Below are 17462 nucleotides of genomic sequence, written 5' to 3' on the forward strand. Positions count from 1 at the left end.
GTCCCTGTAGCTTAATTTTATTAAAGCTCGGCCTTGAAGTTGCCGCGATGGATTTTTTCTTTTCCCAGGCACATAAAGTTTTGGTCCTAAACTTACTATTACTTTTTACCAAACTTACACATGCAAGTATCCGCACCACAGTGAGAATGCCCATGAATAAACATGGAGCTGGCATCAGGCACGCTATTTAGCAGCCCATAACGCCTCGCTATGCCACATCCCCACGGAACTCAGCAGTGATAAATCTTAAGCAATAAGCGCTCTCCTCCAGCTTGACTTAGTTATGGTGATTAAAGCCGGTAAACTTCGTGCCAGCCACCGCGGTTACACGACGGGCTTAAAATAATAGAATTCGGCGTAAAACGTGGCTAGAGATCTCACATGAGACCGGAAAAAAGACAAAGATGTAAAATTCCAAAACTTTTTAAGAAGACCAATAGGTCTCACAAAACTTGACCCACGAAAGCTAAGAAACAAACTAGGATCAGATACCCTACTATGCTTAGCCATAAACCTAGGCACAACATAACATGTATGCCCGCCAGAGAACTACAAGTGAAAAACTTAAAACTCAAAGGACTTGACGGTTCCCCATATCAGCCTAGAGGAGCCTGTCCTATAATCGACGATCCACGATAAACCTCACCCTCCCTTGCTTAACCCCAGCCTATATACCGCCGTCGCCAGCTCACCTCATGAGAGATGTAAATTGGGCTAAAAGGTCCTACCACAAAAACGTCAGGTCAACGTGTAGCTTATGGGGGGGGAAGAGATGGGCTACATTCTCTAAATTAGAGAATTACACAAGGAAATATGAAATTAAAACCAGTAAGGTGGATTTAGAAGTAAATTGAACAAGAAAGTTCAGTTGAATCTTGCTCTGGGGAGTGTACACACCGCCCGTCACCCTCATCTCAATTAACAACTTATTTAAATAAAACAATAAATAATACCTAGATGAGGCAAGTCGTAACATGGTAAGCGTACTGGAAGGTGCGCTTGGCAAACAAGGAGTAGCTTATTTAAAGCCTTTAACTTACAATTAAACTAAGTCTACAAACACTGGACCTCCCTGATGCTAATAACCAAGCCCAACCAATATTACAAACAAAATAAAATCATATATTAATTAAATCATTTTAACTAACAAGTATATGAAATAGAAAATTAACTCAGGCGCAACAGCCACAAGTACCATAAGGGAAACTTGAAAAAATAATGAAAACTAAAGCAAAACAAAGCAAGGATTACCCCCTGTACCTCCTGCATTATGGTCTAGCAAGTCTACCCAGGTTTAACGAAGCTTTAATCTGACCTCCCGAATCCAGTCGATCTATTTTAAGACAGCCAATCTACTATTGGGCCAACCCGTCTCTGTGGCAAAAGAGTGGGAAGATCTTAAAATAGTGGTGAAAAGCCAATCGAGTCTGGCGATAGCTGGTTGCTCATTAAATGAGTCTAAGCTCAACTTTAGCCTAAAACTATATACTTAACAATAAGTCAATGCATAGCTAAAAGCTATACGATAAGGGTACAGCTTTATCGTAATCGAATACATCCGAAATTAGAGAGCTAATACAAATTAATCCTACCAGTTGGCTTTAAATCAGCCACCATCAAAAACCGCGTCAAAGCATTAACCCCAAAAAATTCAACCATCACCCATTATCTCCTATTTTCACACTGAGCTATTCTATAAAAATAGAAGAACTACTGCTAAAACTAGTAATAAGAAACATTCTCTCAGCATAACCTTTAATCATAACAGATAAACTACTGATAATTAACAGACTATAACCAGCACTACAACCCCTAACAAGCCATATTGCATGATTAACTGTAACCCCAACACAGGTATGCTAAAAGACAGATTAAAAAATATGAAAGGAACTCGGCTAATATGCCCCAACTGTTTACCAAAAACACAGCCTTTAGCACTACAAGTATTAAAGGTGATGCCTGCCCAGTGATCTATGATTAAACGGCCGCGGTATCCTAACCGTGCAAAGGTAGCGTAATCACTTGTCTCCTAAATAGAGACTAGTATGAAAGGCTAAATGAGGGCCTAACTGTCTCCCATATTTGATCAATGAAACTGATCTCTCAGTACAAAAGCTGAAATACACCCATAAGACGAGAAGACCCTGTGGAGCTTTTAATTAACTCACTACTTATACATCTAGCATTAAGATAATGACAAATTTAAGTTGGGGCAACTTTTTAAAAAAAGAAAACTTACAAGACAATAAACTTTATCGCCAAGGATTACAGCCCAAAGCGCTATTTACTAGACCCAGTATAAACTGATCAACGAACCAAGTTACCCCAGGGATAACAGCGCAATCCTCTTCAAGAGTCCATATCGCCAAGAGGGTTTACGACCTCGATGTTGGATCAGGACATCCTAGTGGTGCAGCCGCTACTAAGGGTTCGTTTGTTCAACGATTAACAGTCCTACGTGATCTGAGTTCAGACCGGAGCAATCCAGGTCGGTTTCTATCTATGACCAAAACCCTTCCCCAGTACGAAAGGACCAGGAAGATAGGGCCCATGCTATAAGCACGCCCTAAACAGATAAGGAAAACAACTCAAACTCACTTAACTACACTCGCCGTAGACAACGGCTTTTTAGGGTGGCAGAGTCAGGTATTAATGCAAAAGGCCTAAGCCCTTTCAGTCAGGAGTTCAAATCTCCTCCCTAATCATGCAAAACCTACTAAACTATATTATCAACCCGCTAATATTAATTATCCCAATCCTCGTAGCCGTAGCATTCCTAACACTACTAGAACGAAAACTACTAGGCTATATACAACAACGAAAAGGCCCTAATTTAACTGGCCCAATAGGCCTCCTTCAACCCATTGCAGACGGAGTCAAACTTTTCATCAAAGAACCAATCCGTCCAACTTCATCCTCTACAACACTTTTTATTATTATGCCAACTATAGCCCTAATACTAGCATTAATAGCCTGAACTCCAATACCAATACCCACTCCAATATCAGATATAAACATTGGACTTCTATTTATCCTCACCCTCTCTAGCCTAACAGTCTATTCAATTTTATGATCTGGATGAGCTTCAAACTCAAAATATGCACTTCTAGGGGCCCTACGAGCAGTTGCACAAACAATCTCATATGAAGTAACGCTAACACTTATTCTACTATCAACTATCATGCTTGTAGGAAACTTCTCATTATCAACATTAATCACAACACAAGAACCAATTTGACTCGCCGCCCCAACATGACCCCTAATAATAATATGATATATCTCAACCCTTGCTGAAACAAATCGAGCACCATTCGATCTTACCGAGGGAGAATCAGAACTCGTATCAGGCTTTAACGTAGAATATGCCGCAGGACCCTTCGCCCTATTCTTTCTTGCTGAATACACAAACATTTTAATAATAAACACCCTATCATGTATATTATTTTTCAATTCAAGTAACACACAAAAAGAAATCTACCCCATACTTTTAATAACTAAAATTTGCCTGTTAACAATTGGATTTCTTTGAGTACGAGCCTCCTACCCACGATTCCGCTATGACCAACTAATACACCTAACATGAAAAAATTTTTTACCATTAACTCTTGCTCTTCTTCTCTGATATATTTCAATTACGGTATCAACAGCCAGCACCCCCCCTCTCCTATAAAAGGAAGCGTGCCTGAATGACAAAGGACTACTTTGATAGAGTATACTAAATGGGTTCAATTCCCCTCACTTCCTAAAAGAATAGGACACGAACCTACACAATTAAGGCTCAAAACCTTATGTACTACCAAATTATACTACCTTTTAGTAAAGTCAGCTAATAAAGCTTTCGGGCCCATGCCCCGAAAATGTTGGTATAAAATCCCTCCTATACTAATTAACCCCATAATCTTATTCATTTTACTTTTTAGCCTAGCCATGGGCACCATTACCACCCTTTCTAGCTATCACTGACTTTTAGCCTGAATCGGACTTGAAATCAATACAATAGCAATTATCCCTATTATTACTAAAAAACACCACCCACGAGCCACAGAAGCCGCTACAAAATACTTCCTCACCCAAACAGCAGCTTCCACCCTAATCCTACTTTCAAGTACACTTAATGCCTGAACAACAGGACAATGAACCATTACCGAACTTCATCATCCACTAGCAATAATAATACTTACTTTGGCCGTAGCCATAAAACTAGGACTAGCACCCACCCACTTCTGGCTACCAGAGGTGATACAAGGAACGACAATTAAAACAGCACTACTTCTCACAACTTGACAAAAAATTGCCCCATTGACATTTATTTATTTAACATCAAACCATCTCTCAACTAAAATATTATTTACCTTAGGTCTCCTATCCGTAATATTAGGTGGAATCACAGGACTAAACCAAACACAAACCCGAAAAATTATAGCGTACTCTTCCATTGCACACATAGGCTGACTCACAATAATCCTCACATTAAATCTCAATCTTATAACTTTCACCCTCATACTCTATATCACAATAACTACATCTTCATTTATAATTCTACTAATATCAGAATCAAAAACAATAACTGACTTAGGACTTGCCTGAACAACTTCCCCAACATCCATACTCTTACTAATACTATCTCTTCTCTCACTAGGAGGACTTCCACCACTATCAGGATTTATACCAAAACTACTTATTCTAAAAGAAATAACAATACTAAACATAATCTCCATAAGCACAATCTTAGCCCTATCTGCCCTCCCAAGTTTATTCTTCTACCTACGACTATCCTACCTAATACTAATAACTATCCCCCCAACCACAACAACAACAGAACATAAATGACGACACAAAAATAATACCCTAAAAATCACTGCCCAATTATTTATTATTACCACTACGCTCCTACCAATTACCCCCCTAGTTAATAAAATTTTGTAATAGAAACTTAGGTTATACTACAAACCAAGAGCCTTCAAAGCCCTAAATAGAGAACGCCACCCCTCTAGTTTCTGAAGGCCTAAGTAATTTTAATACTCATCATCTGAATGCAACCCAAATACTTTAATTTAAGCTAAGACCTCCAAAGACCGACGGGCCTCGATCCCGTAATATTTTAGTTAACAACTAAACACCCAATCCAGCGGACTTCAATCTTTCTTCTCCCGTTTAAAAAAAAACGGGAGAAGCCCCGGCACTTTTAGGTGCTTCTCTAAACTTGCAATTTAGCGTGATCTCACCCCGGAGCTCTAGTAAAAAGGGGGACTTCCCTGTAAACGGAGCTACAATCCGCCGCCTATTCTCGGCCATCTTACCTGTGACACTTTCCCGTTGACTATTTTCAACAAACCACAAAGATATTGGTACCCTTTATTTAATCTTTGGTGCGTGGGCAGGTATAGTCGGAACTGCCCTAAGTCTTCTAATCCGCGCAGAGTTAAACCAGCCCGGTGCTCTACTAGGGGACGACCAAATTTATAATGTAGTTGTTACAGCCCATGCTTTTATTATAATCTTCTTTATGGTTATACCAGTTATAATCGGAGGATTTGGAAATTGATTAATCCCCTTAATAATTGGAGCACCAGATATAGCATTCCCACGAATAAACAACATAAGCTTCTGACTCCTTCCTCCCTCCCTACTTCTATTATTTGCCTCCTCAGGAGTTGAGTCCGGAGCGGGAACAGGATGAACTGTTTATCCCCCTCTCGCTGCAAATCTTGCACATGCAGGAGCCTCTGTTGATTTAACAATCTTTTCCCTTCACCTAGCTGGTGTGTCCTCTATCTTGGGTGCTATTAACTTTATTACTACCTGTATTAATATAAAACCCCCCTCAATATCACAATATCACACACCTCTCTTCGTCTGATCCGTACTAATTACTGCAGTTCTACTACTACTCTCTTTACCAGTACTAGCGGCTGGTATCACTATACTACTCACTGACCGTAATTTAAATACAACATTCTTTGATCCTGCGGGCGGGGGAGATCCAATTCTATATCAACACCTATTTTGATTCTTTGGACATCCAGAAGTTTACATCTTAATTTTACCAGGTTTTGGTATCATCTCACATATCGTCACACATTACGCAAGCAAAAAAGAACCCTTCGGCTATATGGGTATAGTCTGAGCTATAGTATCCATTGGATTCTTAGGCTTTATCGTCTGAGCACATCACATATTTACAGTCGGCATAGATGTTGATACACGAGCATATTTTACCTCCGCTACTATAATCATTGCTATCCCTACAGGCGTAAAAGTCTTTAGTTGATTAGCAACACTACATGGAGCTGTAATTAAATGAGACGCCGCACTATTATGAGCACTAGGGTTTATCTTTCTATTTACAATAGGGGGTCTTACCGGTATTCTACTAGCTAATTCCTCATTAGATATTGTGTTACATGACACATACTATGTAGTAGCTCACTTCCACTATGTTCTATCTATAGGAGCAGTCTTTGCCATCATGGGGGGATTCGTACATTGATTTCCACTATTCTCAGGATTCTCCTTACATCCTACCTTAACTAAAATACACTTCATGGTTATATTTACTGGAGTAAACATAACCTTTTTCCCACAACATTTTCTAGGTTTAGCTGGTATACCACGACGATACTCCGATTACCCAGATGCATACACACTATGGAATACAATTTCTTCAATTGGCTCTATAATATCCTCAATAGCAGCCATTCTAATACTTTTTATTATTTGAGAGGCTTTTTCATCCAAACGAAAAGTGACAACAATTGGAACAATAACAATAAACCTAGAATGACTTCACGGGTGTCCTCCTCCATTCCACACGTATGAAGAACCCACCTATGTCCAATCAATCAAGAAGTGAGGGAATTGAACCCCCCCCTACTAGTTTCAAGCTAGTTGCACACCACTAGTGCTCCCCTCTTATAGGACTCTAGTAAACAATTACATGGCGCCGTCAGCGCTAAATTACAGGTACAACCCCTGTGAGACCTAATGGCCCAACCTGCACAACTAGGCTTTCAAAATGCCGCTTCCCCAATTATAGAAGAATTATTACACTTTCATGACCATGCATTAATAATCGTATTCTTAATTAGCACTTTAGTATTATATCTTATAGTCTTAATATTAACAACAAGCATAACTTACACAAATACAATAAATGCACAAGAAATAGAAATAGTCTGAACTATTTTACCCGCAGTAATCCTAATTATAATTGCACTTCCATCCCTACGTATTTTATATCTTATAGATGAAGTTAATAACCCACACCTAACAGTAAAAGCACTAGGACATCAATGATATTGGAGCTATGAATATACAGACTACGAAAATCTAACATTTGACTCATACATAATCTCAACACAAAATCTACCCCAAGGAAACTATCGCTTATTAGAAGTTGATCACCGAATAGTTGTACCAATAGAATCTCCAATTCGCATACTTATTTCAGCAGAAGATGTCCTGCACTCCTGAGCAGTTCCAGCATTAGGAATTAAAACTGACGCCATCCCAGGACGACTAAACCAAACAACATTTACAGCATCATATCCTGGACTATTCTATGGACAGTGTTCAGAAATTTGCGGCTCTAACCACAGCTTTATACCAATTGTAATTGAAGCCACAACTCTATCTGGATTTGAGACTTGGTCAACCATAATACTCTCATCTTTTAGAAGCTTGCAACAGCACTAGCCCTTTAAGCTAAATAAGCAAGATAACTTGCCTAAAAGAATGCCACAACTAAACCCAACACCCTGATTTATAATCATAATATTCTCCTGAGTTTACCTAACAATTATTACCTCACCCCTCCTACAAACTGAGCTTCCAAATACTATTACTAATAATATAAAAACAAACTCTTCATACACCTACTGACACTGACCATGATACTAAACTTTTTTAATCAATTCTCAAGCCCACTTATTTTAGGAATCCCACTACTTCCACTAGCTATACTTGCTCCAACATTCATTATAATCCCACGCACAACCTTAACAACAAATCGACTAATTATCATTCAACAATGAATTATAAAACAAATTACCAAACAACTAATACTGCCAATTAAGACTAAAGGACATAAATGAGCCCTCACACTAACAACATTAATAGCTTCTATTTTAATAATAAATCTACTAGGCCTATTACCATATACATTTACCCCCACCACACAACTCTCCATAAACCTAGGAATCGCAATACCACTATGAATAATAACAATTATTACTGGACTACGCAATCAACCAACAAATTCACTAGGACACCTTCTACCAATAGGAACACCAAACATACTAATTATTCCACTAATTCTTATTGAAACTGTTAGCCTATTTATTCGACCCATCGCACTTGGTGTACGACTAACTGCGAATCTAACAGCTGGCCACCTGCTAATACAACTAATTTCTATTGCAACACTAACACTCATATCAACCATACCAACTATTGCAGTCCTATCATTTAGCGTCCTATTATTATTAACCCTATTAGAAATAGCAGTCGCTATAATCCAAGCATATGTATTTGTGCTCCTAGTAACCCTATACCTTCAAGAAAACATGTAATGACCCACCAAGCACATACATACCACATTGTAGACCCTAGTCCTTGACCTCTAACAGGCGCAATTGCCGCTCTAATAATAACTTCCGGCCTAGCAATATGATTCCATATAAATCGTATAATACTACTAAACTTAGGATTATTTCTTATACTCCTAACAGCAATCCAATGATGACGAGATATTGTACGAGAAAGCACCTATCAAGGCCACCATACACCATTAGTACAAAAAGGTATACGCTATGGTATAATTCTTTTCATTATCTCAGAAGTCTTTTTCTTTATTGGATTTTTCTGAGCATTTTACCATTCAAGTCTTGCACCAACACCAGAATTAGGAGCCCAATGACCCCCTTATGGTATCACACCACTAAATCCATTTGAAATTCCTCTACTAAATACAGCTGTCCTCCTCGCCTCTGGAGTTACAGTAACCTGAAGCCATCACGCAATCATAGAAGGAAAACGAATAGAAGCAACTCAAGCACTATCTATCACAATTAGTCTGGGTTTATATTTTACACTTCTTCAAATATTTGAATATTATGAAGCCCCATTTACTATTGCAGACAGCACATACGGGTCAACTTTTTTTGTTGCAACAGGCTTTCACGGCTTACACGTTTTAATTGGCACTACCTTTCTCACTATTTGTCTTCTTCGACAAATAAATTATCACTTTACAACAAGCCATCACTTTGGCTTTGAAGCTGCCGCCTGATACTGACACTTCGTAGATGTAGTTTGACTTTTCCTGTATTTATCAATTTATTGATGAGGCTCCTATCTTCTAAGTATAAACGTACAAATGACTTCCACTCATTAGGCCTTAGTAAAAATACTAAGAGAAGATAATAAAAATTCTTATAATATTTCTATTAACGACCATGATTACAACACTATTAATAACTATCAGCTTCTGGCTACCTCAAACCTCCCCGAATGCCGAAAAAATGTCCCCATTTGAATGTGGCTTTGACCCACTTGGATCAGCTCGACTACCTTTTTCTCTACGCTTCTTCTTAGTGGCAATCCTATTTTTACTATTTGATTTAGAAATCGCCCTACTACTACCAACCCCATGAGCTATTAACAACCTCAACCCAGAAACTACATTACTATTGACTTACTTAATTATTAGTATTTTAACTCTTGGCCTAATTTATGAATGATATCAAGGAGGCCTAGAATGAGCAGAATGAGTGATTAGTCTATATAAGACAATTAATTTCGACTTAATAAAACCTATAAACTATAGGATCACTAAATGACCCTCATGCAATTTACACTATTATCTTCCTTTACCTTGAGCATGCTAGGAATAACTATATACCGAACACATCTTATCTCTGCCCTATTATGTATTGAAAGCATGCTATTAACCCTCTTCCTAGCCACAACTACTTTTATACAAACTACCCAAACAACCACAATTACCATTCTCCCTATAACCCTACTAACCTTCTCTGCCTGTGAAGCTAGTGTCGGGCTAGCCTTACTAGTTGCATCCACACGTACATATGCTTCAGATCATCTAAATACAATAAACCTTCTACAATGCTAAAACTACTTTTATCAACACTAATACTTATCCCAACTGCCCTGCTTACCAAAATATCACTACTTTTTTCAACTTATACAGCCTACTCAATATTAATTGCACTATTTTCTATTAATTATCTCAATATGCCACTAAACCTACAATTTCACCATACTAACACCTATTTGGGCCTAGATAACATCTCCACCCCACTTCTAATTTTAACTACTTGACTATTACCCCTTATAACAATAGCTAGTCAACAACACCTTACTAACCAACCACCCAATCGAAAACGGCTCTTTTTAGTAACAACTGCGCTACTTCAAGCAGTGTTAATCATAACATTCTCATCGACTAATTTAATTTTATTCTATATTATATTTGAAGCCACATTAACTCCAACATTAATCCTAATTACACGTTGAGGAAATGAAATAGAACGACTAAATGCAGGAACTTATTTCCTATTTTACACTATTACCGGATCCCTTCCTCTTTTAATTGCCCTACTTGTACTCTATACAAAAACACATATTTCAACTATAACAATATTTTTAACAAGTCTAGAACCAATAAATACCTGAACTAATACAATAATATGATTAGGCTGCCTTATAGCCTTCCTAATTAAAATACCGCTATACGGCCTACACCTATGACTTCCAAAAGCACATGTTGAAGCCCCTATTGCTGGATCTATAGTACTAGCTGCTATCCTATTAAAACTCGGAGGTTATGGTATAATCCGCATTCTCCCAATCCTAACTCCCACTACTCAAACAAAGTATATTCCATTTATAGAACTCGCCCTTTGAGGTATAATTATAACAAGTCTTATCTGTCTACGACAAACGGACTTAAAAGCAATTATCGCTTATTCATCTGTCAGCCACATAGGCCTAATTACAGCTGGACTACTGATTCATACTCCATGAAGTATTACTGGAACAATAATTTTAATAATCGCTCATGGCCTAACTTCCTCACTACTATTCTGTCTAACTAATATAAACTACGAGCGCACACACACACGAACCTTACTAATTGCCCGAGGCATTAAAATAACTATACCTTTAATAGCAACCTGATGGCTAATAGCAAATTTATCAAATATAGCACTCCCCCCAACAACTAATCTATTTGGAGAACTTATAATTATCTCCAGCTTATTTAACTGATCCTATACATCCCTAATTCTCACCGGTACTACTACACTACTTACAGCCATCTACTCTCTCTCTATTTACTTAACAATCCAACATAATAAAACACCAAATGATCTAATATACCAACCCCTCCATACACGAGAACACCTCCTAATTACCCTTCATCTAATCCCCCTTTTTTTACTAATTACATCACCAAAAACAATATTTATCACCTGTAAGTATAGTTTAAATAAAACATTAGGCTGTGGCCCTAAAAATATAGACTAACACACTATTATATACCAAGGGGAGTGCATATGCTAAAGCTGCTAACTTATAGCCCACCAAAGTTAAACTCTTTGGACCCCTTATTTTTCTAAAGGATAAAAGCCGTCCACTAATCTTAGGAATTAGCCTATCTTGGTGCAATTCCAAGTGGAAATGATGCATAACTTAATAATGCACACATTTATTTTTTTATCCTTATTTACACTTCTAACTCCAGTACTAGCCTCAATACTCCCGCTAATAAAAAATAAAACTTGAAAAAATAACACCTTAGCAATAAAACTAGCATTCTATATTAGTATTATACCAATATTAATCTCTATTAATATAGGCTTACAATCAATAACAACAAATGCCATCTGATTTAATTCACATCTTGATATCAAAATTAGTTTACTATTTGACCAATACTCAATAATATTTCTACCAACAGCTCTATTTATCTCATGGGCTATCCTAGAGTTCACAAACTGATATATATCTGCAGATATTAACTTAGAACAATTTACTAAGTATTTAATAATTTTTTTACTCTCTATAATCACACTAACAACAGCAAACAGCTTACTACTACTATTCGTGGGGTGGGAAGGAGTAGGAATCATATCATTTCTACTAATCAGCTGATGATCCTCTCGTCTCAACGCAAACACAGCAGCCCTACAAGCAGTAATCTACAACCGCTTAGGAGACATTGGCCTATTTATAACTATAGCCTGATTTTCAATAAATCTTAATACATTAGAAATACAACAAATATTCTCTTATAAAATAATCCCACTACTTCCCCTTCTTGGGTTAATTTTAGCAGCTACAGGTAAATCCGCTCAATTCGGCCTACACCCATGACTACCTGCAGCCATAGAAGGTCCAACTCCCGTTTCTGCCCTACTTCATTCCAGCACAATAGTCATTGCTGGAATCTTTATACTGATCCGTATAAATCCTATACTATCAATAAATCAAAATACTAACACCATATGCCTTTGCTTAGGGGCGATAACTACCATCTTTACAGCATTCTGTGCCCTCACCCAAAATGATATTAAAAAAATCATTGCCTTCTCAACTACAAGCCAACTAGGCCTAATAATAGTAGCTATCGGATTAAATCAACCAGAACTAGCATTCTTTCACATTCTCACCCACGCCTTTTTTAAAGCTATACTATTCCTTTGCTCTGGCTCAATCATCCATAGCCTTATAGATGAACAGGATATTCGAAAAATAGGAGGATTACAAAAAATATTACCAATTACAACTTCTTGCATAACAATAGGAAATCTTGCACTCACTGGCACACCATTCCTAGCCGGATTTTATTCAAAAGATTTAATCATTGAATGCCTTAACACCTCATATACAAATGCCTGAGCCCTAACAACAACATTAATCGCTACTTCCATAACAGCTGCCTACAGCTCACGAATAATTTTCTATGTACAAATAAATCCCCCCCAACATAACCCAATCTTAACCACTCTAGAAGTTAACCAAAACCAAACTAACCCGTTAATCCGACTAGCAGCTGGAAGCATAATAATAGGCTTACTTATCATTACCGTAGTACTACCAAACAAAACACAAGTAATAACCATACCAACTTCAACCAAGTCCATAGCACTTCTAGTATCACTAGCCGGCCTACTAACAGCACTAGAAACCACAAAAACAACAAGTCTATTTATAAAACCCAAGTACCTTTATGTTATAACTACACAACTAGGCTTCTTTAACACAACCACACACCGCAAACTTACTAACAAAATATTAAATACAGGACAAAAAATCGCCCTTCAACTAAATGACCAACTATGATACGAAAAACTAGCACCAAATATAATCATATCTATAAACACTAAAACATCAAAAAAAATATCTAACCTTCATAAAGGTATCATTAAAACATACTTAACAGTATTTTCAATATTACTACTTACAATTATACTATCCACAAAACTTTACACAATACGAAGAGCACCTCGTGCTAATCCCCGCGTTAGCTCCAACACAACAAACAAAACCAATAACAACCCAAACCCACATAATAATAGTACTGGCCCACCAATCGAATATAACAATATAACCCCACCAAAATCTATACGAATCACATATAAACCCACATTATCAACAGTCAAACTACCTATAATATCACTAACTTCAAAAATAAAACTAAATACAAGAATTAAAAATGCAAAACCAAACACATATAAAATAACTAAAAAATCACCTCAAGTTTTAGGGTACGCTTCAGCAGATATTGCAATAGAATAAACAAACACAACTAATATCCCACCTAAATAAATTAAAAATAAAACTAAAGAAACAAAAGAAGATCCAAACCCTACCAACACCGCACATCCAAAAAAAGCCGCCATTACAAGCCCAATAACTCCATAAAATGGCGAAGGATTAGAAGCCACACCAATAATAGCCAGAGCAAAGCATAATAAAAATAAAAATAAAAAATAAGACATTTATTATTATCTGGCACTGACCAGAACTTATGGTCCGAAAAACCACCGTTGTTATTCAACTATAATAACCTTTAATGCTAATTAATCGCAAAACGCACCCACTATTAAAACTCATAAACAGCTCATTTATTGACCTACCCACACCAAGCAATATCTCTGCTTGATGAAACTTTGGATCATTACTTGGATTATGCTTAATCATCCAAATTATAACAGGATTATTTCTAGCAATACACTACACCGCAAACACAACCCTAGCATTCTCTTCTGTAGCTCATATTTGTCGAGATGTACAATACGGATGACTTCTACGAACACTTCACGCAAATGGAGCCTCAATATTTTTCATCTGCCTTTATATTCATATTGGACGAGGCCTATATTACGGGTCATACTTATATAAAAAAACATGAAACACAGGAATTATTCTTTTATTCCTAGTAATAGCCACCGCCTTCGTCGGATATGTCCTACCCTGGGGCCAAATATCCTTTTGAGGTGCAACCGTAATCACAAATCTCCTTTCAGCCATTCCATACCTAGGTACAATACTTGTACAATGAATTTGAGGGGGGTTCTCAGTAGACAACCCCACACTAACACGCTTCCTTACATTCCATTTTCTACTACCATTTATCATTTCAGCTATAGTTATCTTACACCTTATATTTTTACACGAAACAGGATCAAACAACCCAACAGGATTAAATACAAATACAGATAAAATTCAATTTCACCCATATTTTTCATACAAAGATTTGTTAGGTTCAGTAATCATAATAACATTCCTACTCTCACTAACTCTATTTTACCCAAACCTAATAGGAGACCCTGAAAACTATGTCCCCGCAAATCCACTAATAACACCTCCCCATATTAAGCCAGAATGGTATTTTTTATTCGCTTATGCCATCCTCCGCTCAATTCCCAATAAATTAGGAGGTGTACTAGCACTTATAATATCTATTACTATTCTATTTATTATACCAATCTTACACACAACAAAACAACGCGCTCAAACATTCCGTCCGCTGTCCCAAATAATATTCTGATTATTTATCTCAAATATCCTTATCCTAACTTGAATCGGAGGTCAACCAGTAGAAGAGCCCTTTATTAAAATTGGCCAACTTACCTCACTAATACACTTTATTTTAATTCTTACAATACCCATCATAAACAAATTAGAAACACAACTACTTAACCGTTAGCTACCATAGCTTACTTTTTAAAGCTCTGACCTTGTAAATCAGAGACGGGTTACATCTACCCCTAGAACATCAAAAAAGAGAAATACTTCCCATCACTAGTCCCCAAAACTAGTATTCTTATAACTTAAACTATTTTTTGATCACACAAGATAGGGCTACGGCCCTATTTTGTCCAATAATTAAGATCAATGATCTTAAGACATCACACAAGATAGGGCTACGGCCCTATTTTGTCCAATAATTAAGATCAATGATCTTAAGACATCACACAAGATAGGGCTACGGCCCTATTTTGTCCAATAATTAAGATCAATGATCTTAAGACATCACACAAGRTAGGGCTACGGCCCTATTTTGTCCAATAATTAAGATCAATGATCTTAAGACATCACACAAGGTAGGGGGGCCCTCCGGGCCCTATTAATCATCCTCCTATGGCACAGTATATACTATGTATAATCAACATTAACCTATTAGCCCCATGCCTATTGTAACAGTATTAAAAACACTTAATTTTACATATAACATCAAATTTGAATTTACAGAGAGAAGTCTCTAGAATACGAATTTGATTTAGTAATAAACACTGTATAATCGGACTTAATACATTTTATTAATGCTCGACGATAAAAAATGTATGTAGGAAGGACAAATCCATATATATTGTACATGCAACGAGAAATAACCAAACCCCTCCACCTAGGCACGCTATTACTAGCGTCAAGCCCATATAGATGGAGCGGGTATTCCTGAAATTCAGGATACCTCTGGTTGTTTAGTCAGGTCCATAACACCTTAGTAACCATATGTTGTACTTCATGATGCCTCTGGTTAATGGGTTAGTTACACTGATACGCTTAATCAGAGCCACCACTTGGGAGGCCAGGCGGCTGGTACCTTTTTTTTAACTCTTAGATGATCTCAGATCCAACAACGGCGTTTTACCTTTATTTATTAAACTGAACCCACGGTGCGTGCCAGTTGAACAAATAAACTCAAGGGGACATACTTTTCATGCTTGATGGGCATATTTTTAAGATCCTGTGTAAACTATTAACCTTTCCCTGCTAATAAAACCAACTCTATCACCTACATACACGGACTATACACACACATGTGCGTAGACCTACGTTCACCCACACGTGTATACGTACGCAAACCCACGTACACACGTGTATACGTACGCAAACCCACGTACACACGTGTATACGTACGCAAACCCACGTACACACGTGTATACGTACGCAAACCCACGTACACACGTGTATACGTACGCAAACCCACGTACACACGTGTATACGTACGCAAACCCACGTTTACCCACACATATAAACATCATACATTCACATACAGGTCCGCGCGTACCTGCGGCAAACCCCCCTTACCCCCCATCAAGGGTCTTTTACCTAGTTAAATTTTTATTCTCGCCAAACCCCTAAAACGAGATTCAACTAGGCTATAACCCTTAATCTACGACCATAATATCTCCATTAAATGAAAATACAGATCATCCTACGCCCCATCAAAGCATTTTAGTCTTAATGTTACCATTAAAATAAAAACGCAAGTACCCTAAGACATCTCACATATTTTATATGTGTTTATATATATAATATATATATATTCTACAAAGCATTTTAGTCTTAATGTTACCATTAAAATAAAAACGCAAGTACCCTAAGACATCTCACATATTTTATATGTGTTTATATATATAATATATATATATTCTACAAAGCATTTTAGTCTTAATGTTACCATTAAAATAAAAACGCAAGTACCCTAAGACATCTCACATATTTTATATGTGTTTATATATATAATATATATATATTCTACAAAGCATTTTAGTCTTAATGTTACCATTAAAATAAAAACACAAGTACCCTAAGACATCTCACATATTTTATATGTGTTTATATATATATAATATATATATTCTACAAAGCATTTTAGTCTTAATGTTACCATTAAAATAAAAACGCAAGTACCCTAAGACATCTCACATATTTTATATGTGTTTATATATATAATATATATATTCTACAAAGCATTTTAGTCTTAATGTTACCATTAAAATAAAAACACAAGTACCCTAAGACATCTCACATATTTTATATGTGTGTATATATATATAATATATATATTCTACAAAGCATTTTAGTCTTAATGTTACCATTAAAATAAAAACGCAAGTACCCTAAGACATCTCACATATAAATTCCTT

General features: G+C 36.8%; 13 protein-coding genes and 24 non-coding genes across 37 annotated transcripts, besides 6 other annotated features; 28 read left to right on the top strand and 9 right to left on the bottom strand. All coding sequences in view use genetic code 2, as the record gives it.

The window, feature by feature from the left end:
• On the top strand, positions 1-73 carry BW219_gt01. The gene has a single exon. It is a non-coding gene; the product is annotated as a tRNA-Phe (tRNA).
• On the top strand, positions 74-1007 carry BW219_gr02. The gene has a single exon. It is a non-coding gene; the product is annotated as a 12S ribosomal RNA (ribosomal RNA).
• Positions 1008-1076, top strand: BW219_gt02. The gene has a single exon. It is a non-coding gene; the product is annotated as a tRNA-Val (tRNA).
• Positions 1077-2627, top strand: BW219_gr01. The gene has a single exon. It is a non-coding gene; the product is annotated as a 16S ribosomal RNA (ribosomal RNA).
• BW219_gt03 lies at positions 2628-2704 on the top strand. Its single transcript has one exon. It is a non-coding gene; the product is annotated as a tRNA-Leu (tRNA).
• Positions 2705-3670, top strand: ND1 (NADH dehydrogenase subunit 1). Its single transcript has one exon. The coding sequence runs from the start codon at positions 2705-2707 to the stop codon at positions 3668-3670; it is 966 nt and encodes a 321-aa protein (YP_009340706.1).
• A 2-nt stretch (positions 3671-3672) lies between these two features.
• BW219_gt04 lies at positions 3673-3744 on the top strand. The gene has a single exon. It is a non-coding gene; the product is annotated as a tRNA-Ile (tRNA).
• Positions 3743-3816, bottom strand: BW219_gt05. The gene has a single exon. It is a non-coding gene; the product is annotated as a tRNA-Gln (tRNA).
• BW219_gt06 lies at positions 3816-3885 on the top strand. Its single transcript has one exon. It is a non-coding gene; the product is annotated as a tRNA-Met (tRNA).
• Positions 3886-4926, top strand: ND2 (NADH dehydrogenase subunit 2). Its single transcript has one exon. It carries the CDS (start codon positions 3886-3888, stop codon positions 4924-4926), a length of 1041 nt encoding a protein of 346 aa, YP_009340707.1.
• A 1-nt stretch (position 4927) lies between these two features.
• BW219_gt07 lies at positions 4928-5000 on the top strand. The gene has a single exon. It is a non-coding gene; the product is annotated as a tRNA-Trp (tRNA).
• On the bottom strand, positions 5000-5069 carry BW219_gt08. Its single transcript has one exon. It is a non-coding gene; the product is annotated as a tRNA-Ala (tRNA).
• A 1-nt stretch (position 5070) lies between these two features.
• BW219_gt09 lies at positions 5071-5143 on the bottom strand. Its single transcript has one exon. It is a non-coding gene; the product is annotated as a tRNA-Asn (tRNA).
• Position 5144: 1 nt separating this feature from the next.
• Positions 5145-5174: an origin of replication (putative L-strand replication origin).
• Positions 5172-5234, bottom strand: BW219_gt10. The gene has a single exon. It is a non-coding gene; the product is annotated as a tRNA-Cys (tRNA).
• A 1-nt stretch (position 5235) lies between these two features.
• BW219_gt11 lies at positions 5236-5301 on the bottom strand. The gene has a single exon. It is a non-coding gene; the product is annotated as a tRNA-Tyr (tRNA).
• A 1-nt stretch (position 5302) lies between these two features.
• Positions 5303-6877, top strand: COX1 (cytochrome c oxidase subunit I). Its single transcript has one exon. The coding sequence runs from the start codon at positions 5303-5305 to the stop codon at positions 6875-6877; it is 1575 nt and encodes a 524-aa protein (YP_009340708.1).
• BW219_gt12 lies at positions 6844-6914 on the bottom strand. Its single transcript has one exon. It is a non-coding gene; the product is annotated as a tRNA-Ser (tRNA).
• A 2-nt stretch (positions 6915-6916) lies between these two features.
• Positions 6917-6984, top strand: BW219_gt13. Its single transcript has one exon. It is a non-coding gene; the product is annotated as a tRNA-Asp (tRNA).
• Positions 6985-7669, top strand: COX2 (cytochrome c oxidase subunit II). The gene has a single exon. A coding segment is annotated over exon 1 (685 nt).
• BW219_gt14 lies at positions 7670-7734 on the top strand. Its single transcript has one exon. It is a non-coding gene; the product is annotated as a tRNA-Lys (tRNA).
• On the top strand, positions 7735-7899 carry ATP8 (ATP synthase F0 subunit 8). Its single transcript has one exon. It carries the CDS (start codon positions 7735-7737, stop codon positions 7897-7899), a length of 165 nt encoding a protein of 54 aa, YP_009340710.1.
• Positions 7890-8569, top strand: ATP6 (ATP synthase F0 subunit 6). Its single transcript has one exon. A coding segment is annotated over exon 1 (680 nt).
• On the top strand, positions 8570-9353 carry COX3 (cytochrome c oxidase subunit III). Its single transcript has one exon. A coding segment is annotated over exon 1 (784 nt).
• Positions 9354-9422, top strand: BW219_gt15. The gene has a single exon. It is a non-coding gene; the product is annotated as a tRNA-Gly (tRNA).
• Positions 9423-9768, top strand: ND3 (NADH dehydrogenase subunit 3). Its single transcript has one exon. A coding segment is annotated over exon 1 (346 nt).
• BW219_gt16 lies at positions 9769-9835 on the top strand. Its single transcript has one exon. It is a non-coding gene; the product is annotated as a tRNA-Arg (tRNA).
• ND4L (NADH dehydrogenase subunit 4L) lies at positions 9836-10132 on the top strand. Its single transcript has one exon. The coding sequence runs from the start codon at positions 9836-9838 to the stop codon at positions 10130-10132; it is 297 nt and encodes a 98-aa protein (YP_009340714.1).
• ND4 (NADH dehydrogenase subunit 4) lies at positions 10126-11485 on the top strand. Its single transcript has one exon. A coding segment is annotated over exon 1 (1360 nt).
• A 9-nt stretch (positions 11486-11494) lies between these two features.
• BW219_gt17 lies at positions 11495-11563 on the top strand. The gene has a single exon. It is a non-coding gene; the product is annotated as a tRNA-His (tRNA).
• Positions 11564-11630, top strand: BW219_gt18. Its single transcript has one exon. It is a non-coding gene; the product is annotated as a tRNA-Ser (tRNA).
• Position 11631: 1 nt separating this feature from the next.
• BW219_gt19 lies at positions 11632-11703 on the top strand. The gene has a single exon. It is a non-coding gene; the product is annotated as a tRNA-Leu (tRNA).
• Positions 11704-13498, top strand: ND5 (NADH dehydrogenase subunit 5). The gene has a single exon. A coding segment is annotated over exon 1 (1795 nt).
• A 10-nt stretch (positions 13499-13508) lies between these two features.
• Positions 13509-14024, bottom strand: ND6 (NADH dehydrogenase subunit 6). Its single transcript has one exon. The coding sequence runs from the start codon at positions 14022-14024 to the stop codon at positions 13509-13511; it is 516 nt and encodes a 171-aa protein (YP_009340717.1).
• A 1-nt stretch (position 14025) lies between these two features.
• BW219_gt20 lies at positions 14026-14093 on the bottom strand. Its single transcript has one exon. It is a non-coding gene; the product is annotated as a tRNA-Glu (tRNA).
• Positions 14094-14098: 5 nt separating this feature from the next.
• Positions 14099-15234, top strand: CYTB (cytochrome b). Its single transcript has one exon. A coding segment is annotated over exon 1 (1136 nt).
• On the top strand, positions 15235-15304 carry BW219_gt21. Its single transcript has one exon. It is a non-coding gene; the product is annotated as a tRNA-Thr (tRNA).
• BW219_gt22 lies at positions 15305-15374 on the bottom strand. The gene has a single exon. It is a non-coding gene; the product is annotated as a tRNA-Pro (tRNA).
• Positions 15375-15632: a tandem repeat (tandem repeats of 62-bp sequence).
• Positions 15633-16242: 610 nt separating this feature from the next.
• Positions 16243-16266: a sequence feature (The control region CSB-1).
• Positions 16267-16374: 108 nt separating this feature from the next.
• Positions 16375-16551: a tandem repeat (tandem repeats of 30-bp sequence).
• Positions 16552-16607: 56 nt separating this feature from the next.
• Positions 16608-16625: a sequence feature (The control region CSB-2).
• Positions 16626-16660: 35 nt separating this feature from the next.
• Positions 16661-16678: a sequence feature (The control region CSB-3).
• The last annotated feature ends 784 nt before the right edge of the window (positions 16679-17462 follow it).

Source organism: Eublepharis macularius, mitochondrion, assembly GCF_028583425.1.
Source record: "Eublepharis macularius isolate Emac3 mitochondrion, complete genome".
Classification (NCBI taxonomy): domain Eukaryota; kingdom Metazoa; phylum Chordata; class Lepidosauria; order Squamata; family Eublepharidae; genus Eublepharis; species Eublepharis macularius.